At 42.7% G+C, this 27,559-nt stretch overlaps 1 protein-coding gene across 1 annotated transcript in view; it reads left to right on the top strand.

Annotated features, from left to right (window-relative positions):
- Positions 1-22,188, top strand: part of srp72 (signal recognition particle 72) — a 135,435-nt gene extending 113,247 nt beyond the window's left edge. Inside the window, exons 17-19 of the mRNA XM_063042557.1 lie at positions 7,134-7,171; positions 9,596-9,755; positions 21,914-22,188. Of these exons, the coding sequence (XP_062898627.1) occupies positions 7,134-7,171; positions 9,596-9,755; positions 21,914-22,082 (367 nt within the window). The 3' untranslated portion in view covers positions 22,083-22,188. The remainder of the gene's footprint in view (positions 1-7,133; positions 7,172-9,595; positions 9,756-21,913) is intronic.
- The last annotated feature ends 5,371 nt before the right edge of the window (positions 22,189-27,559 follow it).

Below are 27,559 nucleotides of genomic sequence, written 5' to 3'. Positions count from 1 at the left end.
GGAAAAGCGTTTAGTCGCCGTTTCAGGCTGAGACCATTAACTCCTGATGAAGAGCCTCGGCCTGAAATGTTGTCTATACTTGGATTGCCAGCATCTGCAGATTTTCTCTTGTTTGTGTTTTAGGCTTAGTCGAGATTATGTTTGGGTGAGGTAGATTCTCTTGTAAGTTTCTCGCTCTCTCTAACCATACTTGTTCATTCGATATCTGTTAGGGTAGAGTAAATTGGTGAGAATGGCTCCAGGTAGTGTTTTGTACTGTGGGAAATCTGTAGCCTCCCAGATAAACACATCTGAACCAAGTGCACCAACTTGCAGCTCCTCAGAGAAAGCATTAAAAACTGGAGCTGCAGCTTGATGGCCTTTGACTCATACGGGAAAATGAGGAGATGTTAGACAGAAGTTACAGGGAGGTAGTCACTACAAGGTTGCAGGAGATAGGTAACTGGGTGACTATCAGGAGGAAGAAGGGAAATGCACAGCCAGTGTAGAGTACACTTGTAGCCGGTTCCGCAATAATAAATATACAACTTTAGATACTACTGGGGGGGGGGGAAGCAGCGATGACTGAGTCAGGTGCTGTGACTCAGAAGAGCAGAGAGGTGAAGAGGACTTTGGTGTTGATAGGAGATTACTTAGTCAGAGGACCAGAAATGAGGTTCTGTGGGCACAATACAGACACCAGGATGGTATGTCCCAGGATCAGGGATGTCTTTGATTGGGTCCGTGGCATTCTCAAGAGCGAGGGTGAGCAGCCAGACGTATTGGCACCAATGGCATAGGTAGACATGGTGAGTAGGTCCTGAAGAGAGATTTTAGGGAGCCAGGTAGAAAGTTGAAATGAAATCAAATCATTAGAAAGAGCTGACATAGGGTTGGATGGTGTTGAATTATTGTGGATTGAGCTAAGGAACTGCAAGGGTAGAGAGACCCTGATGGGAGTTATATACAGACCCCCAGCAGCAAGGATGTTGTCTACAAATTACAGTGGGAGATAGAAAATGCAAGCCAAAAGGGCAATGTTACAATAGTCATGGGGATTTCAATATGCAGGTAGCTTGGGAGTATCAGGTTGGTGCAGGATTCCAAGAGCGGCAACTTCTAGAATGCATAGGAGATGGCTTTTCAGAGCAGCTCATGGTCGAGCCCACTGGGGGATCAGCTTTTCTGAATTGGGTGTTGTGCAATAATCTGGAATTGATTGAAGAGCTTAAGTCAAAAGAACCCTTGGAGGCAAATAATCATAATATGATCGAATTCACCATGAATTTTGAGAAGGAAAGGCTAAAGTCAGAATTATCAGTATTACACTGGAGTAACGGGAATTAGAGGCATGAGAGAGGAGTTGGCCAGAATTGATAGAAAAGGAACGCTGGCGAGGATGACAGCTGAGCTGCAATGGCTGGAATTTCTGGAAGCAATTTGGAAGCCACAGGATATATATATCCCTAAGATATCCATATTCTAAAGGAAAGATGACACATCCGTGGCTAACAACAGAAGTCAAAGCCAGCATAAAAGCCAAAGAATGGCATATAATAGATAAAAATTAGTGCTCTATTAGAGGATGTATGGGGTGTCAGGGAGGGGTAGCACCTCTGGTGGGGGAACATGTCGCGTCCTTTTCAGGGCAGTTAGTCCACCTTTGGTCCCCACCTGGCACTCAGCTCTCACCTGTGGCTCCCCGTAGCTGTTTGCATGCGACAGCGGCCACACCCCGGGCAACGGCTTCGACAAGCCGGCTAAACCAGGTGAGGGTAGCTGACGGGTCTCAAACCCTCGGTGAGATAGGGAGTTGTCTATCCCAGCGTGTGAAGACAGACTCCGGTGGACTGAGCGGACAAGACCAACGGAAGGTCCAGCGGTCAAGAAGGCGGTCTCTGCAAGCGTCGTGGAACGTGTAGAGCAGAACAAGACACAGACGACGTCCTGGTCATCCACTGCACCTAGTCCCATCTCCAGCCGTCTCGACTCTTGTCTTGCTGCTGGATCCAGATGGGAATCGGGAAGAGAGAGTGAGGCTGACGCTGCACAACTCTCCCTCACTTAAATCCAAATCACGCGCTCGTCTCGACACCATCATAATGGTGTCGAGGTCTTCATCGACGACAACAATGGACGAACAACAATTAGAGGATTAACAGAGGATTGGGAAGCTTTCAAATACCAACAGAAGGCAACTAAAAAAATCAATAAGGAGTTAAAGATAGAATACGAAAGTAAGCTAGCCAATAATATTAAAGAGGATACCTAAAGTTTCTTCAACACATAAAGTGTGAAAGAAAGGAGGGAGTGGATGCTGGAGAGGTAGTAATGGGGGACAGGAAAATAGCGGATGAACTGAGCCAGTATTTTGCATCAGTCTTCACTGTGGAAGACACTAGCACTATGGTGGAAGTTCCAGGTGTCAGGGGTCATAAAGTGTGTGAAGTTACCATAACTAAGGAGCAGGTTCTTGGAAAACTGAAAGGCCTGAAGACAGACAAGTCACCTGGACCAGGGTTCTGAAGGATGTAGCTGAAGAGATTGTGGAAGAATTAGTAATTATATTTCAAGGGTCACTAGATTCTGGATTGGTTCTGGAAAAATGGAAAATTGCAAATGTCACTCCACTCTTCAAGAAAGGAGAGACAGAAGAAAGAAAATTATAGACCAGTTAGTCTGACCTCAGTGGCTGGTAAGATGTTGAAGTCGATTGTTAAAGACGTAGTTTAAAAAGGGACGTTTTCTGGTTGGCTGCTCGTGACTAATGGTGTTCCTCAGGGGTCAGTATTGGACTGCTACATTTCATATTGTTTGTCAATGATTTAGTAGTGGAATTGATGACTTTGTGGCAAAGTTTGCAGATGATGTGAAGACAGGCGGAGGGGTAGGTAGTGTTGAGGAAGCAATGCGATTGCAGCAGGACTTTGACAAATTGGTAGATGGGGCAAAAAAGTGGCCGATGGAATACAGGTGTTGGAAAATGTATGACAATGCATTTTGGTTAAAAGAACAGTGGTTATTATGTAAATGGGGTGAAGGTTCAAACATTAGAGGTTGCAGAGGGACTTTTGGGAGTCCTCATGCAAGACTCCTAGAAGGTTAATTTGCAGGTTGAGTTTGTGGTAAAAAAAAAGCAAATGCAATGTTGGCATTTATTTCAAGGGGAATAGAATATAAAAGCAAGGAGATAATGCTGAGCCTTTAAGACACTAATCAGGTTGGCTGCCAGTGATTAGTGGTGTTCCACAGGAGTCTGTGTTAGGACCAATTCTTTTTGTTATATGTCAGTGACTTGGAATTTCGTAATTGATGGCTTTGTTGCAAAGTTTGCAGATGAGACAAAGATAGTTGGATGGCTTTGGGGAAGTAGAGAGGCTACAGAAGGGCTTAGATTAAGAGAATGTACAAAGAAGTGGCAGTTGAACTGCAGTGTCAGGAAGTGTATGGTCATACCCTTTGGTCGGTCTGTCTGTCTGTCTAGGTATCATATCCGATGCGGACTTTGACCATGGTTTTCCATATAGATCTATCCTTCGTGTTTTGGATGACTTCCATTTCCTCGATGTGTAGCCACCTGGCTATGCTTTTGATGTACATCAGCCAAGGTCTTCCTCTAGGTTTGCTCCCCTCAATCTTTCCAGAGAGTATGAGTTTTTCTAGTTCATCTTTCCGCATGATGTGTCCTAGGAATCTGAGTTGTCTTTCTCTTATTGTTGGTATGAGTGAGCGAACAGCTTGGGCTCTTCTGAGAACTTCTTCATTTGATGTGTGTGTGGTCCATGATATTTTTAACATTCTCCTGTAGAACCATAATTCAGCTGCTTCTAGTCTCTTTTCTATTGCTGGAGAAATGGTCCAGCATTCACTTCCATAAGTCAGGATAGAATAAATGTAGCACTGCAGTATTCTGTTTTTAGTGTACGTGCTCATCTTTCTGTCTGTTAATATGGTCTTCATTTTTTGGAAAGCTTCTTTCGCCATTGCTATTCTGTATTTGATATCTGTGTCACACCTGCCATCACTTGATACTTGGCTGCCAAGATATCTGAATTTGTTGACTTGTTTGATGTTTGTATTTCCGATCTTGAAGAAACCCTTTGGTAGAAGAAATAAAAGGTTGGTTATTTTTTAAATGGAGAGAAAATACAAAAAAACAGATGCAAAGAAACTTGGCAGTGCTTGTGCAGGGTTCTCTTAAGTAAGGACGTGTTTGGCACAGCTTTGTGGGCCGAAGGGCCTGTATTGTGCTGTAGGTTTTCTATGTTTCCATGTAAATTTGCAGGTTGAGTCTGTGGTGAGGAAGGCAAATGCAATTTTAGCATTTATTTCTAGAAGACTAGAATGTAAAAGCAAGGCTGTAATGTTGAGACTTTATAAAGCATTGGTAAAGCCTCACTTGGAGTATTGTCAGCAGTATTTTAGAAGAAAACCGTGGTGTACAAAGGCTGTTGTAAATCTAGTCAAGAAGAAAAGGAGAGCTTACGAAAGGTTCAAAAACTAGGTAATGATAGAGATGTAGAAGATTATAAGGCAAGCAGGAAGGAGCTTGAGAATGAAATTAGGAGAGCCAGAAGGGGCCATGAGAAGGCCTTGGTGGACAGGATTAAAGAAAACCCCAAGGCATTCTACAAGTATGTGAAGAGCAAGAAGATAAGACATGAGAGAATAGGACCAATCAAGTGTGACAGTGGAAAAGTGTGTATGGAACCGGAGGAGATAGCAGAGGTACTTAATGAATACTTTGCTTCAGTATTCACTATGGAAAAGGATCTTGACGATTGTAGGGATAACTTACAGTGGACTGAAAAGCTTGAGCATGTAGATATTAAGGAAGAGAATGTGCTGGAGCTTTTGAAAAGCATCAAGTTGGATAAGTCTCCGGGACCAGATGAGATGTACCCCAGGCTACTGTGGGAGGCGAGGGAAGAGATTGTTGAGCCTCTGGCGATGATCTTTGCATCATCATTGGGGACTGGAGAGGTTCCGGAGAATTAGAGGGTTCCAGGTGTTTTTCCCTTATTCAAGAAAGGGAGTAGAGATAGCCCAGGAAATTATAGACCAGTGGGTCTTACTTCAGTGGTTGTTAAGTTGATGGAGAAGATACTGAGAGGCAGGATTTAGGGACACTTGGAGAGGCATAATATGATTAGGAATAGTCAACATGGCTTTGTCAAAGGCAGGTCATGCCTTACGAGCCTGATTGAATTTTTTGAGGATGTGACTAAACACATTGATGAAGGTAGAGCAGTAGATGTAGTGTATATGGATTTCAGCAAGGCATTTGATAAGGTACCCCATGCAAGACTTTTTGAGAAAGTAAGGAGACATGGGATCCAAGGGGACATTGCTTTGTGGATTCAGAACTGGCTTGCCCACAGAAGGTAAAGGGTGGTTGTAGACAGGTCATATTCTGCATGGAGGTTGGTGACCAGTGATATGCCTCAGGGATCTGTTCTGGGACCCTTACTCTTAGTGATTTTTATAAATGACCTGGATGAGGAAGTGGAGGGATGGATTAGTAAGTTTGCTGATGACACAAAGGTTGGGGGTGTTGTGGATAGTATGGAGGGCTGTCAGAGGTTACAGTGGGACATGATAAGATGCAAAACTGGGCTGAGAAGTGGCAGATGGAATTCAACCCAGATAAGTGTGAAGCGGTTCATTTTGGTTGGTCAAATATGATGGCAGAATATAGTATTAATGGTAAGACTCTTGGCAGTGTGGAGGATCAGAGGGATCTTGGGGTCCGAGTCCATAGGACACTCAAAGCTGCTGCGCAGGTTGACTCTGTGGTTAAGAAGGCATACGGTGTATTGGCCTTCATCAATCATGGGATTGAGTTTTGGAGCCGTGAGGTAATGTTGCAGCTATATAGGACCCTGGTCAGATGCTACTTCGAATATTGTGCTCAGTTCTGGTCGCCTCACTACAGGAAGAATGTGGAAACCACAGAAAGGGTGCAGAGGAGATTTACAAGGATGTTGCCTGGGTTTGGGAGCATGCCTTATGAGAATAGGTTGAGTGAACTCGGCCTTTTCTCCTTGGGGCGACCGAGGATGAGAGGTGACCTGATAGAGGTGTATAAGATGATGAGAGGCATTGATCGTGTGGATAGTCAGAGGCTTTTTCCCAGGGCTGAAATGGCTAGCGCGAGAGAGCATAGTTTTAAGGTGCTTGGAAGTAGGTACAGAGAGTATGCCTACTTCCAGAAGTAAGTTTTTCACACAGAGAGTGGTGGGTGTGTCGAATGTGTGGTAGAGGCGGATACAATAGGGTCTTTTAAGGAGACTCTAAGATAAGAGCTTAGAAAAGTAGAGGGCTATGCTTTTGGGAAATTCTTGGCAATTTCTAGAATGGGCGACATGGTCGGCACAACATTGTGGGCTGAAGGGCCTGTAATATGCTGCAGATTTTCTATGTTCTAACATATCCCTCAGAGTGGATACCACATGGCTACTCTTTAATGCATGTTGGCTTCCACTTTACCAGGCCTTTAGACGACACTGACTATACTTGACATCAAATATTGTCGTGGTTAAATGTCACTTAAAATTACTGGGCAATAACGTTTAATTGTATTCAAGCACTCCCTCTGTCTTCAAATACCTATCAGATGATGTTACTGGAGAAGTACAGCACAAAGACAGGGTGTTCAGCCCATCTAGTCTGTGCTGATTTATTTAACTGCCTACTACCAATACTCTCCATAGACCTACCATCTATGTACGTATCCAAACTTCAGTTAAACATTGAAATTGAGCTTGCATTCACCTCTTGTTCCACATTCTCATGACCGTCATGTTTCCCTTAAACTTTTCACCTTTTACCCTGCACCCCATTACCTCTAGTTGCAGTTCCACTCAGTGGAATCTCAGTGGGAAAAAGCTTCTTGCGTTTACCCTGTATACCCCTCATAATTTCAAGACTGGTTTTTACTGAACTTTTGTATGAAATGGTCTGTGATCAGTGATGAGTAGTTGGTTGTATTTACATCTCCATGACTTGGATTAATTTAACAGCTGCGAGGGAAATGGAGCAAATTTATTCCGCACTATATCTGAAAACTTAATGGCTGCAATTTTTATAACATTCAGGTTATTTTTTTCTGCTTTGATAGAATTTTTCCTTCTGACGTTTTCTTTGTTTTACAGACAGGGTGATACAAAGAAAAAGAAGAAGAAAAAGAGAGGTTTTTTCCTTTACATTTCTTATTTCTGTTTACCAGCATCAATTTCAAGTAGCATATGGTTAATTTGTGATAGATTCTGCTGTTCATTTATTATGTTACTTCGCTCGACACCCTAAACTAGTTTAAATTGAACCTTGAACATTACTGTGAATGGCTGTGGGGCAATGTTTTGGACCATAAGACATAGGAGCAGAAAAAGACCATTCAGCACATTGAGCCTGTTCCGCCAATCAATCATGGCTGATCCTTTTTTCCCCCTCTACAGCCCTACTCCACAGCCTTCTCCCCATAACCTTTGATGCTGTGTCCGATCAACAACTGATCAAGCTCTGCCTAATGACCAGTTCTCCACAGCTGCCTGTGGTAATAAATTCCACAAATTCACCACCCTCTGGCTAAAGAAGTTTTTCTGCATCTCTGTTTTAAGTGGACTCCATTCTATCCTGAGGATGTGCCCTCTTATCCTGACTCCCCCACCATGGGAAACATCCTTCCCACATCTGCTCTGTCTAGGCCTTTCAGCATTCGAAAAGTTTCAATGAGATCCCTCCTCATCCTTCTAAGCTCCAGGGAGTACTGACCCAGAGCCATCAAATGTTCTTCATACGATAACCCTTTCATTCCCGGAATCATCCTTCTGAACCTACTCTGAACACTCTCCAGTGCCAGCATATCTTTTCTTTGATGAGGAGCCCAAAACTGTTGACAATACTCAAGGTGAGGCCTCACCAGTGTCTTATAAAGCCTCAGCATCACATCCCCAGGACCTGACAGGGTATTCCCTCGGACCTTGAAGGAGACTAGTGTTGAAATTGCAGGGGCCCTGGCAGATATATTTAAAATGTCGGTGTCAACGGGTGAGGTGACGGAGGATTGGAGAATGGCTCATGTTGTTCCGTTGTTTAAAAAAGGATCGAAAAATAATCCGGGAAATTATAGGCTGGTAAGTTTGACGTCAGTAGTGGGTAAGTTATTGGAGGGAGTACTAAGAGGCAGAATCTACAAGCATTTGGAGAGACAGGGACTTATTAGGGACAGTCAACATGGCTTTGTGCATGGTAGGTCATGTTTGACCAATCTATTGGAGTTTTTCGAGGAGGTTACCAGGAAAGTGGATGAAGGGAAGGCAGTGGATATTGTCTACATGGACTTCAGTAAGGCCTTTGACAAGGTCCCGCATGGGAGGTTATTTAGGAAAATTCAGTCGCTAGGTATACATGGAGAGGTGGTAAATTGGATTAGACATTGGCTCAATGGAAGAAGCCAAAGAGTGGTAGTAGAGAATTGCTTCTCTGAGTGGAAGCCTGTGACTAGTGGTGTGCCACAGGGATCAGTGCTGGGTCCATTGTTATTTGTCATCTATATCAATGATCTGGATGATAATGTGGTAAATTGGATCAGCAAATTTGCTGATGATACAAAGATTGGAGGTGTAGTGGACAGTGAGGAAGGTTTTCAAAGCCTGCAGAGGGACGTGGATTAGCTGGAAAAATGGGCTGAAATATGGCAGATGGAGTTTAATACAGACAAGTGTAAGGTATTGCACTTTGGAAGGACAAACCAAGGTAGAACATACAGGGTTAATGGTAAGGCATTGAGGAGTGCAGTAGAACGGAGGGATCTGGGAATACAGATACAAAATTCCCTAAAGGTGGCGTCACAGGTAGATAGGGTCGTAAAGAGAGCTTTTGGTACATTGCCCTTTATTAATCAAAGTATTGAGTATAAGAGCTTATGATGAGGTTGTATAAGGTATTGGTGGGGCCAAATCTTGAGTATTGTGTTCAGTTTTGGTCACCAAAGACAAAGACAAATGATGATGGAGACAGCAGCCAGAGAACTGGAAATGAATACCAATGAATTGATCCACTTGACCCGAAACAGGAGTGTGTGGGCCATGGCAGTCGAAGCTCAAACTGGGCACGGCACCTGATGATGATGATGATGATGAAAATCTCGTCAATTCAGAATTACAGGTTGGACACATGATCATTTCTGTACTTCCCATAGGGCATAGAAGAGTGAACAGTAATGTCTGTATGATGTATACACATTCACCCTATGGTTCGGTAGGTGCTCTGATTTTCTCTAACGTGCCAAAGCTGTGCTGCGTAGAGAATTGGAATAGAGTTGATGAGCAGAAGAGAGAGGTTACATGAAAATGAATTGGGGGTAGAACTTGTATCTATGAGATTGTTCTGATGGCCAAGTGGAATGACCTTCAATGTTGATAGAAACATGAAGTTGTTTCTACTTCAGAGATTTCAGAGATGTAAAAACAACTTGGGAATGAGAATACCTTTTCATAATGAGGCCAAATTTTAGAAAAAAACAGCAAATTCAGACATTCTTGATCTAATTTAGCTAAACGAATGAACTTAAGTTAGTCCAATGTGTGTAATTGTCCGACTTTTTAACATGCAGGTAAACTACCCAAGAATTATGATCCGAAAGTACCCGCAGATCCAGAACGATGGCTTCCCATGCGGGAACGCTCCTATTATCGTGGGAGAAAGAAGGGCAAGAAGAAGGAGCCCATTGGGAAAGGAACTCAAGGTGCAACATCATCTGGAGCTAGTGAACTGTGAGTATCTGCTGTGTGTGATGGTCTTTCGAGGTCCCTGTGCTGAATAATACAAGTGGATATTTGGCAGAGTATGGAATCTGATTCAATCACTTGTCGGGTGGAATGGCATCCTCCTGTACTCCAAGATCAAAAGCAGTACTGAAATCAGTTATAGTTCTTATGTTGGTACCAGATCATAACTGAAAGACTCATCAGTTTCAACAAACTTGGGAACACAGACATTTTTATCTTTAAGAATTTTGTGTTTATCGAGGCTGTAACTGCTGTCAGTGTCAATTGGTAATTTAGTTTTGTGGAAAGTTTCACCTGCTGATTGAGTAATGAGGGATTGCACCTAAACCCAAGGGAGTCCAATATACTTGCGGGCAGGTTTGTAGAGTTGTTCGGGAGGGTTAAACTAATTTGGCAGGGTGATGGGAACTTGACTGATAGTGCTTAAAATTCAGGACTGAAGGTGTTACATTTGAATGTGCACAGTATACAGACCAAGGTAGATAAAGATAGCACAGCTACAGACTGGCATGTATGATGTTGTAGGCATCACTGAATCATGGCTGAAAGAAGATTATACCTGAGAGCTGAACAACCTTGGACACAGATTGTATCGAAATTTGCAACAAATTTGCTGAAGATACAACCATTGTTAGTAGAATCTCAGGTGGTGACGAGAGGGTGAACAGGAGTGAGTAAGATGAAAGAGCTGATTGTGGACTTAAGGAACGGTAAGACGAAGGAACACATACCAATCCTCATAGAGGGATCAGAAATAGAGAGAGTTGCAGCTTCAAGTTCCTGGGTGTCAAGATCTCTGAGGATCTAACCTGGTCTCAACATATTAATGTAGTTATAAAGAAGGCAAGGCAGCGAGTATACTTTATTCGGAGTTTGAAGCGATTTGGCATGTCAACAAATACGCTCAAAAACTTCTATACAGGTGGTCCCCGTTTTCCGAACGTTCGATTTACGACACCTCGCTGTTACGAAAGACCTACATTAGTTACCTGTTTTCGCTAAAAGAAGGTGTTTTCACTGTTATGAAAAAAGACAGTGTGCGAAAAAAGGCAGCGCACGTCCTAACAGCCAAGCTCCTCCCCGGAACTGCATTCTAGCCGCCATTGCTTAAACACGTGCTTTATCTCGATTTATTTTGTGCATCCGTTTAGCAAGATGAGTTCTAAGGTATCGGAAAAGCCTAAAAGAGCTCGTAAGGGTGTTACACTTAGCGTAAAACTAGACATAATTAAGTGTTTTGATCGTGGTGAACGAAGTAAGGACATTGTCCACGCGTTGAACTTGCCTGCGTCCTTCATTCGCACTATTTGTATGTAGAGAGAAAGGATTTTAAAAGCTGTCGATGTTACTGTGGGTTCTGCTCGTAGCAAAATGGTCTCTCTTAGTCAGCATCCAATAGTGGATAAAATGGAGAGTCTGTTGCTTGAGTGGATTGATGGGTGTACAAAGCGTGGTGTTCCGTTAAGTTTTCTTATACTTAAGGAGAAATCAGTTAGTCTCTTTAATAAGCTGAAACAGAAAGCACTGGACGATGGTGATGAAAGTGTTGCAAAAGTGGAATTTAAAGGTAGTCATGGGTGGTTTGATTGGTTTCTGAGGCGAGGGCAGCTGCATAGTTTAACGTTTACTGGAGAGAGTGCTTCGGCTGACACTGAAACTGCCGAGAAGTTCCCAGCAGAACTGAAGAAAATAATTACAGAAAGTGGTTATTCGTATAAGCAAGTGTTTAACTGTGACGGAACTGCAGTTTATTAGAGTCTTCCCGATTCTGGTAAGTGAACCTACACTGTAAATACATTACTTCTACTTTATATAGGTTGTGTATTTTTACGTGTTATTTGATATGATTTGGCAGCTTCATAGCTTAAAGGTTACCGGAGAGAGTTTCTGCCGAGAGCACTTCCGCCGAGAGTGCTGTCGTGAGATTTTCGCTGCGCTAGACAGTGCTGCAGAAAAGTATTTCTACTTTATATAGGCTGTGTATTTAAAAGTTCCTGCTTTTATTATATGTTACTGTTATTTTAGGTTTTATGTTATTTGGTATGATTTTGTAGGTTATTTTTTGGGTCTGGGAACGCTCAAAATTTTTTCTCATATTAATAAATGGTAATTGCTTATTCACTTTACGACATTCCGGCTTACCAACTATTTCATAGGAACGCTGTACCTTCGGATAGCGGGGGAAACCTGTATTTGTACAGTGGAGAGCATTCTGACAGGCTGCATCACTGTCTGGTATGGGGGGGCTACTGCACAGGACCGAAAAAAGCTGCAGGAGGTTGTAAACCTAGTCAGCTCCATCTTGGGCACTAGCCTACAAAGTACCCAGGACTTCTTCAGGGAGCGTCCATTATTAAAGACCTCCAGCACCCTGGGCATGCCCTTTTCTCAATATTACCATCAGGTAGGAGGTACAGTAGCCTGAAGGCACACACTCAGTGATTCAGGAACAGCTTCTTCCCCTCTGACATCCGATTCCTAAATGGACATTGAACCCTTGGACACTACCTCACTTTTTTTAATATACAGTATTTCTGATTTTGCACATCTTAAAATAATCTATTCAATATATGTAATCAATTTACTTGTTTATTGTTATGTTTTTATTTATTTATTATTATTTTTTTCTCTCTCTGCTAGATTATGTATTGCATGAATTGCTGCTGTTAAGTTAACAAATTACCCATCACATGCCGGTGATAATAAACCTGATTCTGATTCTGATTCTGAAAGGACAGGCAGTTAGGCAGAGGAGGTGGCGTAGCTTTGTAAATCATTAGAAAGAACTGACATAGGGTCAGAAGGTGTGGAATCATTGTGGGTAGAGCTAAGGAATTGCAAATGTAAAAAGATCCTAAAGTGAGTTATACACAGAGTATAACTATAACAGCAGTAAGGATGTGGTCTACAAATTACGAGCGGACATAGAAAATGCATGCCAAAAGGGCAATTTTTACAATAGTAATGGAGGATTCGATATGTAGGTAGATGGGGAAAATCAGATTGGTGCGGGATTCAGGGCGAATTTCTAGAGTGCATACAAGTTGGCTTTTTAGAGCAGCTCATGTCTGAGCCCACTAGAGGATCAGCTATTCTGGATTGGGTGTTGTGTAATGAACCAGAATTAATTAGAGAGTTTAAAGGCAAAGAACCCATCGGGGCAAGTGATCATAATATCATCGATTTCACCCTGAAATTGGAGAGAAGGAGAAGCTACACTAAAAAAAACAAGACAAAACAAAACAAAGACTGTGCTGCTTATATTTCATCAGTTAAGATCATTATTTGTCATTAACTCCGCTCCTCTATACACAAACAAAAAGTTATTAAAAAGGATTCGGAAAAGGTCAGCTTACATCATATGAAAATGTCGAATAAATGGCCTCCAAGTTTCTTCAAATTTATCTGAAGGATCAATGGTACCACTCCTAATTTTTTCCAAATTTAAACATGTTATAGTTTGAGAAAACCATTGAAATGTAGTTGGGGGATTGGAATCTTTCCATTTTAATAAAATGGATCTTCTGGCTATTAATGTAACAAATGCAATCAAACGACAAGCTGAAGGGGATAAATGACTAAAGTCTATTATTGGTAATCCAAAAATTGCAGTAATAGGATGAGGTTGTAAATCAATATGCAAAACTACTGAAATATTAAAAATGTCTTTCCAATATTTTTCCAAAAGAGGGCAAGACCAGAACATATGTGTCAAGGAAGCTACCTCAGAATTTCATCTGTCACAGACAGGATTTATATGGCAGTAAAAACGAGCTAACTTATCCTTAGACATGTGAGCGCTATGAACCACCTTAAATTGTATCAAAGCGTGTCTAGCACACATTGAAGATGTGTTGACTAGTTGGAGAATTTTCTCCCATTTCTCTGTGGGTAAAGATACCTGAAATTCTCTTTCCTATTCATTCTTAATTTTATCAGACATACTTAAATGTATTTTCATAATTAAATCATAAACAATTGCTATTATACTCTTCTGATAGGGGTTTAAGTGTGGGCACGTGGCCAAGTGGTTAAGGCATTGGACTAGCGACCTGAAGGTCATGAGTTCGAGCCCCAGCCGAGGGAACGTGTTGTGTCCTTGAGCAAGTCACTTAATCACACATTGCTCTGCGACGACACTGGTGCCAAGCCGTATGGGTCCTAATGCCCTTCCTTTGGACAACATTGGTGTTGTGGAGAGGGGAGACTTGCAGCATGGGCAACTGCTGGTCTTCCATACAACCTTGCCCAGGCCTGTGCCCTGGAGAGTGAAGACTTTCCAGGCGCAGATCCATGGTCTCACAAGACTAACTTAAAGGGGTTTAAACCTAAAAAGTTTTCTGTAATTTCAGTTTGATGTAATATCGGAAAAGTAGGTAAAATAACCTTCAAGAAGTTTCTAATCTGTAAGTATCTGAAAAAATGTGATCTAGGCAAATTATATTTATTAGACAACTGTTCAAAGGACATGAGACTATTATCCATGAATAAATCACAAAAACATATTATTCCCTTCGTTTTCCATAAAAGAAAAGCTTGATCAGTTCTGGATAGTTGGAAGAAAAAATTGGATATAATAAGACTTGATAAGGTAAATTTATTCAATCCAAAAAATGTACGAAATTGAAACCATATTCGTATTGTATGTTTAATTATTGGATTAATCATTTGTTTATTGAGTTTAGTAAATGCAAAACTTTAAAAATCTTCTTCTGTTTAATGAGATGATTCAAACCATTCGTATTCCATGAAACAAAATTAAAAATATTATCCATTATACTTGAATAAACCATATGGTGTGTAAAGGGTTAACCTTACCGCAGGAAACTCATGAATCAGGAAGAGGGAAAAAGGTTAAAAGTGTAACCGGAAGTTACGACACTTCAGACATATTTGTAGTTTCAGATCAGCTCAGATAGAAAAAATCAAACTAAAAATAGTCCCACCCCCCACCCACAAAGACCCGAAAACTGGCCAGTAGACAGCCAGATAACCAACTAGACACTTCCCTACCCGCATCTCTCTTGAAGGCAAGTCTCCGATGAAAAGGAATTCAAAATATCACCCGCAGTCAAAACATTGAGAAGAGAATGCCATAAAAAACCCCAAAGAAATGTTTAAAAAACAGCAGCCTTTTACAAAACAGTTTGAAAGGCAAGATCTTGGAAAGTGAAACAGGATACAATCTTATCAATATTTCAAGAAAGAAAAATCAGTCACCAAATCAGATTCTTAATTATTTTCAAAAACAAACAATTGAAAATAATAAAATAATAAAGGGAGAGAGAAAAAAAAGGAACTTTAACATAAAAGCATGATAAATATCCATACTCCAAAACAAAGTACGAGCATTATAAAGCCAAGGGCAAAATTCTTCAAACTTTAAAAGTCCAAATCTATGAACAGGTTATTAACTTATAAACAAGTGAATACAGACATAAAAAAACAGTAAATTTATTAGACATCAGAGCTCGAACTTTGATCCTCAAGAAATTAATATGCTTCGTCCACAGATTTAAACCATTTACGTGATTTATCAGGCAGAACAACCCTTCGGCGAGCTGGAAATAGCAGAGCTGGTGAAAATTTCTTTGATATAACTCAGTCAACACTGTTTTAAAAAGCGATCTTTGTCGCAATACCTCAGGACTGTAGTCTTGAACCAGACGAACTTTGAGATCTCCATGTACAATAACCCCTTTCCGACGAGCAATTCGAATTAAATGCTCCTTCGTATGCACATAGTGAAATCAGAGTATCGCAGGTCGGGGTTTTAACTCTTTAGGGGTTTAACTCTTAAAGACCGGTGGGCGTGATCGAGTATAGGGGGAGAAGGAAAAACATCAGAGCTGAACACCTCCATTAAAAATTGAGAAAAGAATTTAGTAAGGTCACCGCTCTCGACGTCTTCACTGAGTCCTATTACTCGCAAATTCTGTCTCCGACTACGACTCTCTAAGTCAATAGTCTTGACTTTATACTGTTCCAAGTCTCCCAGCTTCAACAAGTTTGGAAATTTGTCACTGTTGCTTTTCGCTCTCCTGCTTAAGTACTGCCAATCTACCTTCGATCTCCTTTAACAATACTTCCAAAGTAGCAAATCTTTTATCGAATTTATCATCCAGGAGCTTTGAGATAGCCTCCAAAGTAAGCTGAGATTGACTGTTTTGGCTGTTCAAAAGCACCTTCTTTCTTTCCATTTCCATTACTAGCTTCCTCTGGTAGTCATTTCCATCAATTAAAAATCAAAATTCGTATATGAAAGTGTTATAAACACTTTAATATAAATAATAAAAGGGTGGTAAAGAGATTGAAAAATGAACGGAGCAGAGCCAAAATGAGAACTACTCCATTTAGTGCCCCCAAGAGAGTCCTCTGCTCAGGAAAATCCAGTTGGATTGGCACACCATCAAGGCACTAGATGTGTCAGCAAAGGAGAGCAGCTCGGCAGGGAAGATGTCCGCAGCTCTCCTCTCACCCATTGTCGACTATTACAACGACAAGGAGGAGCTAGACAGCGTCGACGATGAGGACGAATGCAGTATCCGTGGCTGTGACTCGGATTAAGATACAGAGGATGCAAGGGAGACAGATACTGCCAATAAGCAGGATGATGAAGACTACCTGGAAGTAAAAGAGCAGATGTACCAGGAGAAATTGACATCTCTCAAAAGACAGCTACAGCAGTTACAGGAAGGCACTTTGCAGGAGTCTCAGAAAAGGATGAAGAAACTAGATCAACAATACAAGGAAGGAATTCGAAATGCAGAGCTTTTTCTGCAACTGGAGACAGAAAAAGTGGAAAGGAATTATATTAGAAGAAAGAAGCGGAGAGAGTGCAGGAGCCTCCACCTCAGATCGGCCCGAGCCACAGCCACCTCACGCAGCCTGTCAATAGCAGGAGCGAGGCCGGGACAGAGCAGCAATCCAAACAGCGGCAACAACAACAGCCAGACAAACCCAAATCCCCGGGGAGAAGACAGTCATCGCAAAAAAGGTTCTTGGAACAGTAAAGTGGTTCAACATACGAAATGGATATGGATTCATCAACAAGAATGATACAAAGGAAGATGTGTTTGTACATCAGACTGCTATAGAAAAGAATAACCCACAGAAATACCTCCGCAGTGTTGGAGACGGTGAAACTGTGGAGTTTGACGTAGTAGAAGGCAAAAAGGATGCAGAAGCAGAAAACGTAGCTGGTCCGGAGGACTTCCGGTCCAAGGAAACCAATATGCCGCGGACAGAAATCGTTATCGTCGTTACAACCCCCACCGCCGAGGTCCACCACATAATTACCAACAGAACATTGAAGGTGGAGAGAAAGGAGATGGAGCAGAGACAGCAACAGATGGAGAAAACCGAGATTATCAAAATCAGCAACATCGCCCTCCTTACAGAAGACAGCGTTACAGCGGCCTCAATGACTACAGAGCGGTGGCGTTGACCTCCCACATCATGAAGACTCTGGAGAGACTTGTTCTGGAGCTGCTCTGGCCTATGGTCAGGCCACACTTAGATCCCCTCCAGTTCGCCTACCAGCCCCGACTAGGAGTTGAGGATTTCATCGTCTACCTGCTGAACCGTGTCTACGTCCACCTGGACAAGCCAGCAAGCACTGTGAGGGTCATGTTTTTTGACTTCTCCAGTGCGTTCAACACCATCCGCCCTGCTCTGCTGGGGGAGAAGCTGACAGCGATGCAGGTGGATGCTTCCCTGGTATCATGGATTCTTGATTACCTGACTGGCAGACCACAGTACGTGTGCTTGCAACACTGTGTGTCCGACAGAGTGATCAGCAGCACTGGGGCTCCACAGAGGACTGTCTTGTCTCCCCTTCTCTTCACCATTTACACCTCGGACTTCAACTACTGCACAGAGTCTTGTCATCTTCAGAAGTTTTCTGATGACTCTGCCATAGTTGGATGCATCAGCAAGGGAGATGAGGCTGAGTACAGGGCTACGGTAGGAAACTTTGTCACATGGTGTGAGCAGAATTATCTGCAACTTAATGTGAAAAAGACTAAGGAGCTGGTGGTAGACCTGAGGAGAGCTAAGGTACCGGTGACCCCTGTTTCCATCCAGGGGGTCAGTGTGGACATGGTGGAGGATTACATATACCTGGGGATATGAATTGACAATAAACTGGACTGGTCTGAGAATACTGAGGGTGTCTACAAGAAAGGTCAGAGCCGTCTCTATTTCCTGAGGAGACTGAGATCCTTTAACATCTGCTGGACGATGCTGAGGATGTTATATGAGTCTGTGTGGCTAGTGCTATCATGTTTACTGTTGTGTGCTGGGGCAGCAGACTGAGGGTGGCAGACACCAACAGAATCAACAGACTCATTCGTAAGGCCAGTGATGTTGTGGGATGGAACTGGACTCTCTGACGGTGGTGTCTGAAAAGAGGATGCTGTCCAAGTTGCATGCCATCTTGGACAATGTCTCCTATCCACTACATAATGTACTGGTTGGGCACAGGAGTACATTCAGCCAGAGACTCATTCCACCGAGATGCAACACAGAGCGTCATAGGAAGTCATTCCTGCCTGTGGCCATCAAACTTTACAACTCCTCCCTTGGAGGGTCAGACACCCTGAGCCAATAGGCTGGTCCTGGACTTATTTCATAATTTACTGGCATAATTTACATATTATTATTTAACTATTTATGGTTCTATTACTATTACTATTTATTATTATGCAGCAACTGTAACCAAAACCAATTTCCCCCGGGATCAATAAAGTATGACTATGACTATGACTTACTTTGTTCGTCGTCGCTATGGTCACCACCCACAATATAGCAACCAGCCTCAGGGAGAAATTACCGAGGGTGGTGAAATAAATGAAAACCAGGTTGCTGGGGGAGAAGGTAAGTCTGACAGAGGACAAAATCAATTCCATTCAAACAGAACAGCTTTCACACAAGGTAAATCTTGAACCAATCATTTCCTCCATAGAAACCATATAAACCATAGAAACTACAGCACAGAAACAGGCCCTTTGGCCCTTCTTGGCTGTGCCGAACCATTTTCTGCCTAGTCCCACTGACCTGCACACGGACCATATCCCTCCATAGACCTCCCATCCATGTATCTGCCCAATTTATTCTTAAATGTTAAAAAAGAACCCGCATTTACCACCTCATCTGGCAGCTCATTCCATACTCCCACCACTCTCTGTGTGAAGATGCCCCCCCTAATGTTCCCTTTAAACTTTCCCCCCTCACCCTTAACCCATGTCCTCTGGTTTTTTTCTCCCCTTGCCTCAGTGGAAAAAGCCTGCTTGAGAATCATACACTCAATCCTTTGCAGTAAAGTTTCTTGTGCACGTACGTATTTTAAATCCTCAGCCAATGTGGCTTGTTTTGCACAAAGAAGTTGGGAAACAGCATCAAAACAGAAGCGAATTCTGGCAACAAACTGTAAGGTTTCTATTGTTGCATTTTCACACTTGTGCTGAACGTGTATCTGAAGGAATTCTCCCTCTTGAGCCAGACAGATAGCGCTGCAGGTAATCCTTAATATCAGCAAAACTGTACTGTAGCAGCAGCTTAAATACAATGGAATGAACAACAGGATTTCGATCAACTGTGAAATCAACTGTGAAAGATTACTGATAAAGTACTGATCTTCCTGTGAGTCAGTGGATTGTCCCGACTTTTGAATAACTAGCAAAGACAGCAGATCACCAGCCACTTCTTTTGCTGGTGGCAAGTGACCTGTGAAGCAGACCATGGAAACTCCCTATGCTCAGAGGTCAACTTTCATGACTTCTATATGGAAATCTGTATTAAAACAAACAAGTTCATTGAGAGAGGTTACCCAGATGGGCAGAGAAGACCCCCCCCGCCCCAGAGACTTGAGTTATAATTATTATTATTACGTTACCTTTATAATTTGATATTACAGGTGTCCCCCGCTTTTCGAACGTTCGCTTTATGAAACCTCACTGTTACGAAAGATCTACATTAGTTCCCTGTTTTCGCTAACAGAAGGTGTTTTCACTGTTACGAAAAAAATCAGCGCGCGCCCCCGGATTCAGAACAGCATTCTAGCCGGCATTGCTTAAACACGTGCCTGTGAGCAGCTGTTAGTAAGATGAGTTCTAAATTTTTGGAAAAGCCTGAAAGAGCTTGTAAGGGTGTTACACTTAGTGTAAAACTAGACATAATTAAGCATTTTGATCGTTGGGAACGAAGTAAGGACAAACTGAGTTTGGCTTGCGGAAGTTGACGAAGATGATGTTGAAGAGGTTTTGGCATCCCATGACCAAGAACTGATAGATGACGAGCTGATGCAATTGGAAGAGAAAAAGATAACAATCGAAACTGAATGCAACAGTCACAACACGCTGGAGGAACTCAGCAGGTCGGGCAGTATCTGTGGAAAAGATCAGTCGACGTTTCAGGCTGGAACCCTTTGTCAGGACTGAAGAGGGAAGGGGCAGAGGCCCTATAAAGAAGGTGGGGGAGGGTGGGAAGGAGAAGGCTGGTAGGTTCCAGGTGAAAAACCAGTAAGGGGAAAGATAAAGAGGTGTGGGAGGGGAGGCAGGGAGGGGATAGGCAGGAAAGGTGAAGAAGGAATAGGGGAAAACGCAATGGGTAGAAGAAGGAGGCGGAACTATGAGGGAGGTGATAGGCAGCTAGGAGAGGGGGCAGAGTGAAACTGGGATAGGGGAAGGGAGGGAGAGGGAAGGGTGACACAGCTCTCCCACCCCAAACCCCGGTTTGTGTGGATGTTGTGTAGTTTGCAGCCCTGTTACAACTCAGTACCAAGGAACAACAGACAGCACACTGTATATGATTAAAGGAATTATTTTTGTGAATCTTAACCAAAGGGTTAGTAAAGAAAAAGAAAAAGGGCCCATTATAATTAAATAGTCAAATGTGCACCAGTTGGAGCTCAATTCACTGATCCTCAGTGGATCTCGCTGTTCAGCTCCATCGAATCGCGATCTCCCCACCGGGCCGTATCTTAGGACCGGTTCTCTCCAGCTTTTTCTCTCTTCACCTCATGCCGAACAAAAAGACTCAGCTCACGTTCCAAAACACCGGTTATCTCCAACACTGCTTCTACAGAAAGACCCTTACTTTAGCAGTGATACCTTTCCCAGGGTGTTACACTATTTTCTAAATGGAGAGAAAATTTAACAATCTGAAGCACAAGGGACTTGGGAGTCCTTGTGCACCATTCCCTAAAGGTTCATTTGCAGGTTGAATCTTTGGTGAGGAAGGGAAATGTGATGTTAGCATTCACTTCAAGAGGACTAGAATTGAAAAGCAAGGGTGTAATATGGAGGCTTCATAAAGCACTGGTGAGGCCTCACTGGAGTATTACGAGGAGTTTTGGGTCACTTATCCTAGAAGGGATGTGCTGACACTGGAGAGGGTTCAAAGAAGGTTCAGGAAAATGATTCCAGGATTGAACAGCTTGTCATATGAAGGGCATTTGATTGCTCAGTAATCACTAGAGTTCATAAGAATGAGGGGTGACCTAATTGAAAGCTATCAAATGGTGAAATGTCTTGAGAGAATGGATGTGGAGAGGATATTTCCTATGGTGGGAAAGTCTAAGACTAAGAGGACACAAATTCAGAATTTAGGGCCGTCTTTTTAGAATAGAGATGAGGAGCAATTTCTTTAGTCAGAGAGTGGTGAATCTGTGGAATTCGTTGTCACAGGCAGCTGTGGAGGACAAGTCTTTGGGTATATTTAAGGCAGAGGTTGATAGATTATTGATTGGTCAGGGCAGGGAGGACTGAGAGGAATAATGGATCAGCCATGATGAAATAGTGGAGCAGACTCAATGGGTCAAATGGCCTAATTCTGCTCCTGTGTTTTATGGTTCTGATCTCAAGCTGAATCCAAAAGCACTGGTCCCTGCTGGGGATGGAATAGACAGCGATGCTCAGATACCTATGTGTGCAACCCTCCAATTACAGTAACCCTGCAGCCAGCAAACCCTCTGCTGAAAGTAACTCATAAGTAAATGAATTGCAGTCTGAAAAACCATACTTGGGTTACTATCAGGATCCCCAGTTATCTTAAATGTGTTGTCACATATCTACAAACTGATGGAATATATTTAAAAATGACTTTATATCTGTGTCAGTGACCATTCTGCTCTTCTAATTCAGGGATGCAAGCAAGACGGTGAATAGCCCGCCCACATCCCCAAGACCTGGGACAGTATCAACGGTTACATCATCCAGCAACATTGTGCCCCCTCGACAACAGAAACCCTCGGCAGCTTCCAAGAAAAAGCAGCAACAGAAAAAGAAAAAGGGTGGAAAAGGGGGGTGGTGATTACGATTAAATGTGTAAAAGAAAATTCTACACATGCAGAGACTTGAAACAATCAATGTAAACACATTGTGGTGTTAAAACAGCTTTAATAAAGGACTGAATGTGACTCTTGCTTACTGTTTGCAGATTCCTACATACATCTTATTTGGAGAACTGAGCTACAAATGCATATCAACGCTCCATCTGTTGTTTTAGCTTAATCCAATTCCAGTAACTCAAGGTGAGGCGAGTTGGAGGGGAGAGGGCACAAGGGAGTGAGGTGGATGGGGGAACTGAGACGGTGAAGGTAAGAAATTGAAAGAGATGTTGTACATGAAACCTGCAGCCCAACATGTCAGGATTCTTCAAATACTTTGCTAGTATGATGGGAATTCAGCCTCTCACCCTTTTCAGCAGCGAGTGAAGGACCCCCTATCTCACTCTGTGTAGATGAGTTTCATCCTGAAACGTAAGCGGAACAAATGTAGTCTCTTTGGCTCTTTATATCTGCTCTACCAACCAATAAGGCTAATTTTTACCCTTCCTTCTGCCAATTACTTCCTTCTCCTGAAAATGGAAGTACAGATCAATTGGGTAGTAAGGAAGGCATAAGATACAGGAGCAGAATTAGGTCATTTGTCCCATTGAGTCTGCTCTGCCATTTCATCATGGCTTATCCTCTCCTCTCAGACCCAATCTCCTGCCTTCTCCCATTAACCCTTCATGCCCTGACTAAACAAGAATCTATCAGTCTCTGCCTTAAATAGACCCAATGACTTGGCCTCCACAGCGGTCTGTGGCAATGAATTCCGCAGATTCACCACTCTCTGGTTAAAGAAATTCCTCCTCATCTCCGTTCCAAACGGATGCCCCTCTGAGGCTGTGTCCTCCGGTGCTAGATTCTCCCACCAAAGAAAATATCCTCTCCACGTCCACTCTCAAGCTTTCCACACCCGATAGGTTTCAACGAGTTCCCCTACATTCTTCTGAATTCCAGCAAGTACAGGTCCAGAGCTATCAAAGGAGAACTGGTTAATGTTGTATACTTGGATTTTCAGAAGGCCTTTGACACAGTGCCACACACGAGGGTGCTTAACAAACTACGAAAGTATCGAAAGGACAAGCAGGAGGGCATAGGCGGTGGTGTGGCTCTGTCGGTAAGAGATCTTTAGAGAAAGGTGACATAGGGTCAGACAACAGTGAATCTTTGGGTGGAGTTATGAAGTTTCAAGGGTAAAAAACCATTATGGGAATCATTGGTCACAAATAGTAGCCAAGATGTGGGGTTGAGATTGCAAAGGGAGCTGGAAAAGGAATGGAATAAGGGTAATGCCACAATTGTAGTGGGGGAACTTCAATATACAAGGGCATTGGGAAAATCAGGTTGGTGTTGGATTGCAACAGAATTTGTTGAATGTCTACAAGATGGCTTTTTAGAGCAGCTTGTGCTTGAACCTACTCGGAGAAAGGCTGTCTTTAGATTGGGTGTCGCGTAATAACCCAAATCTTATCAGGGAGCTTAACGTATAGGAACCCTTAGGAGGCAGTGATCATGATATGATTGAATTCAAATGCAATTTGAGATGGAGACGCATAAAGCACACATCAGTATCGCAATGGAATAAAGGGAATTACAGAGGCATGAGAGAGGAGCTTGCCCAGGTGGATTGGAGGAGGATACTGGCAGGGATGACGGCAGGGCTAAATGGCTGAAGTTTCTGGGAATAATTCATAAGGCACAGGATAGATTTGTCCCACAGAGGAAGAAGTTCTCATATGGCAGGAGTAGGCAACTATGACTGACAAGGGAAGTTCAGGACTGCATAAAAGCCAAGGAAAGAGCATATAAGGTAGCAAAAGTGAGTGGGAAGTTGGATGATTGGGAAGCTTTTAAAATTCAACAAAAGGCAACTAAAAAAGCTATAAGAAGGAAAAAGATTAAATCTGAGGGCATACTAGCCAATAATATAAGGCAGGTTACCAGAAGATTTTTTCAGTTATATAAAGAGTAAAAGGGAGGTGAGAATTGATATTGGACCACTGGAAGATGATGCTGGTGAGGTAGTAATGGGGGACAAAGAAATAGCAAGTGAACTTAATGGGTACTTTTCATCAGTCTTCACTGTGGAAGACACTAGCAGTGTGCCAGGGGTCTGTGAGTGTCAGGGAGCAGGAGTGAGTGCCATTGCTATTACAAAGGAAAAAGTGCTAGGCAAACTGAAAGATCTTAAGGTGGGTAATTCACCTGGACCAGATGGACTACATCCCAGAGTCCTGAGAGAGGTTACTGAAGAGATAGCAGATACATTGGTCATGATCTTTCAAGAATCACTTGATTTTGGCATGGTCCTGGAGGACTGGAAGATTGCAAATGTCACACCACTCTTTAAGAAGGGAGGAAGGCAAAAGGAATGAAATTATAGGCCAGTTAGCCTAACCTCAGTAGTTGGGAAAGTATTGAAGTCTATTATTAAGGATGAGCTTTCAAAGTACCTGGAGACTAATGATAAAATAAGTCGGTCAGTAGGGTTTCTGTAAAGGGAAATCTTGCCTGACAAATTTAAGAGTCTTTCGAGGAAATAACAAGCAGGGTGGACAAAGGAAAGACAGTGGATGTCATTTACTGGATTTTCAGAAGGTGTTTGATAAGATGCTGCGTATGAGGCTGATAACAAGATAAATTCGTATGGTGTGACAGGAAGGATGCTGTGCATGGATAACAGAATGGCTGACTGGCAGAAGGCAGCGAGTGGGAATAAAAGGAGCAAAGATTTGGATAATTGATGGCTTTGTGACAAAGTTTGCAGATGATACGAAGATAGGCAGAAGGGTAGGTGGTGCTGAGGAAGCAATGCGATTGCAGCAGGACTTTGACAAATTGGTAGATGGGGCAAAAAAGTGGCCGATGGAATACAGGTGTTGGAAAATATCTGATAATACATTTTTGTAAAAGGAACAATAGCGCAGATTATTATCTAAATTGGGAGAAAGTTCAAATATCTGAGGTGCAGAGGGACTTAGAAGTCCTCATGCAAGACTCCCAGAAGGTTAATTTACAGGTTGAGTCTGTGGTAAAGAAGGCAAATGCAATGTTGGCCTTTATTTCAAGGGGAATAGAATATAAAAGCAAGGAGATAATATTGAGGCTTTATAAGACACTAGTCAGGCCACACTTGTCAACAGTTTTGAGCCCCATATCTCAGAAAGATTGTGTTGTCTTCAGTGAGAGTCCAGAGGAGGTTCACAAGGATAATTCTGGGAATGAAGAGGTTAACATATGAGGGGCGTTTGGCAGCTTTGAGCCTGTACTCATTGGAATTTAGAAGAATGCGGGGGGAATCTCATTGAAACCTACCAAATGTTGAAAGGACTAGATATGGTGAATGAGGAGAGGATGTTTCCTATAGTGGGGGTATTCAGAACTAGAGGGCACAGTCTCAAAGTTGAGGGGCAACCCTTTAGTAGAGGTAAGGAGGATATTTTTTAGCCAGAGAGTAGTATATTTGTGAATGCTCTGCCACAGACTGCGATGGAGCCAAGTCCATGGGCATATTTAAGGTGGAAGTTGATCATATCCTGATCAGTCACAGCATCAAAGGATATGGTGAAAAGCCAGGTGTATGGGGTTGAGTGGATCCGGGATCAGCAGTGATGGAATGGCTGGGTGGAGTGGACTCGATAGGCTGAATGGCCTAATTCTGCTCCTGTGTCTTATGTTTTCAGGGTCTTATGAACCCCATGGTATTACAGGAAAGATTCTAGCATGGATAAAACAGTGGCTGATTGGCAGGAGGCAAAGAATGGGAATGAATGGAGCCTTTTCTGGTTGGCTGCTGGTGACTGGTGGTGTTCCACGGGGGTGTATGTTGGAACCAATTGTTAATGATGTGGATGATGGAATTGATGGCTTTGTTGCAAAGTTTGCAGAGGATATGAAGATAGGTGGAGGGGCAGGTAGTTTTGAGGAAGTAGACGGCTACAGAATGACTTAGATTAGGAGAATGGATAAGGAAAGGTCAGATGGAATACAGTGTTGGGAAGTATATGGTCATGCACTTTGGTAGAAGAAATGAAATTCATAGTCATAGTCATACTTTATTGATCCCGGGGGAAATTGGTTTTCATTACAGTTGCACCATAAATAATAAATAGTAATAGAACCATAATAGTTAAATAGTAATATGTAAATTATGCCAGTAAATTATGAAATAAGTCCAGTACCAGCCTATTGGCTCAGGGTGTCTGACCCTCCAAGGGAGGAGTTGTAAAGTTTGATGGCCACAGGCAGGAATGACTTCCTATGACGCTCAGTGCTGCATCTCGGTGGAATGAGTCTCTGGCTGAATGTACTCCTGTGCCCACCCAGTACATTATGTAGTGTATGGGAGACATTGTCCAAGATGGCATGCAACTTAGACAACATCCTCTTTTCAGACACCACCGTGAGAGAGTCCAGTTCCATCCCCACAGCATCACTGGCCTTACGGAAAGGGTTGATTATTTTCTAAATGGAGAGAAAATACAAAACACTTAGTTGCAAAGGGACTTGGGAGTCCTTGTGCAGGGTTCCCTAGTTAGTTTGCAAGTTGAGTCTGTGGTGAAGAAAGCAACTGCAATGTGTGCATTCATTTCAAGAGGACTAGAATATAAAAGCAAGGATGCAATGTCCAGACTTTATGAAGCACTGGTGAGGCCTCACTTGGAGTGTTGTGAGCAAGTTTTGACTCCGTATCTTAGAAAGGAGGTGCTGAAGCCGGAGAGGGTTCAAAGGAGGTTCACAAAAATGATTCCAGGTTTGAACAGCTTGTCATATGAAGAGCATTTAATAGCTCTGGGCCTGTAGTCACTAGAATTCAGAAGAGTGAGGGGTGACCTATTTGAAACCTGTCGAATGGTGAAAGGCTTTGATTGAGTGGATGTGGAGAGTATGTTTCCTGTGGTAGGAGAATGTTAAGACCAGAGGACACAGCCACAGAATAGAGGGGCATCCTTTTAGAAAGGAGATAAGGAGAAATTTCTTTAACCAAAGGTGGTGAATCAGTGGAATTCTCTGCCACAAAAGCTGCTATGTAGGCCAAGTCTTTATGTATATTTAAGGCAGAGGTTCATAGATTCTTAACTGGTCAGGGCATGAAGGGATACAGGGAAAAGGCAAGAGACTGGGGCTGAGAGAAAAATTGGATCAGCCATGATGAAACGGCAGAACAGATGTGATGGGCCAAATGGCATAATTCTGCTCCTATACCTTATTCTGCTGTCTATCTCTTGTAGTTTTATGGTCAAACACAACTCATATCATAAGCCTTTCAATTCTGGAATCATCTTCTTGAACCTCCTCTGGATCCTCTCCAATATCAGCACATTCTTTTTAAGATAAGGGGCCCAAAACTGCTCACAATGCTCCAAGTGAGGCCTCACCCATGCCTTATAAAGCCTCAACATTACATCCTCGAGTCCTTCTGCAGCCTCTCTTCTTCAACACTACCTGCCCCCCTACC

The sequence above is a fragment of the Mobula hypostoma genome, chromosome 3, assembly GCF_963921235.1.
Source record: "Mobula hypostoma chromosome 3, sMobHyp1.1, whole genome shotgun sequence".
In the NCBI taxonomy this organism is placed as follows: Eukaryota; Metazoa; Chordata; class Chondrichthyes; order Myliobatiformes; family Myliobatidae; genus Mobula; species Mobula hypostoma.
This window is presented reverse-complemented; position numbering and strand designations above follow the sequence as displayed.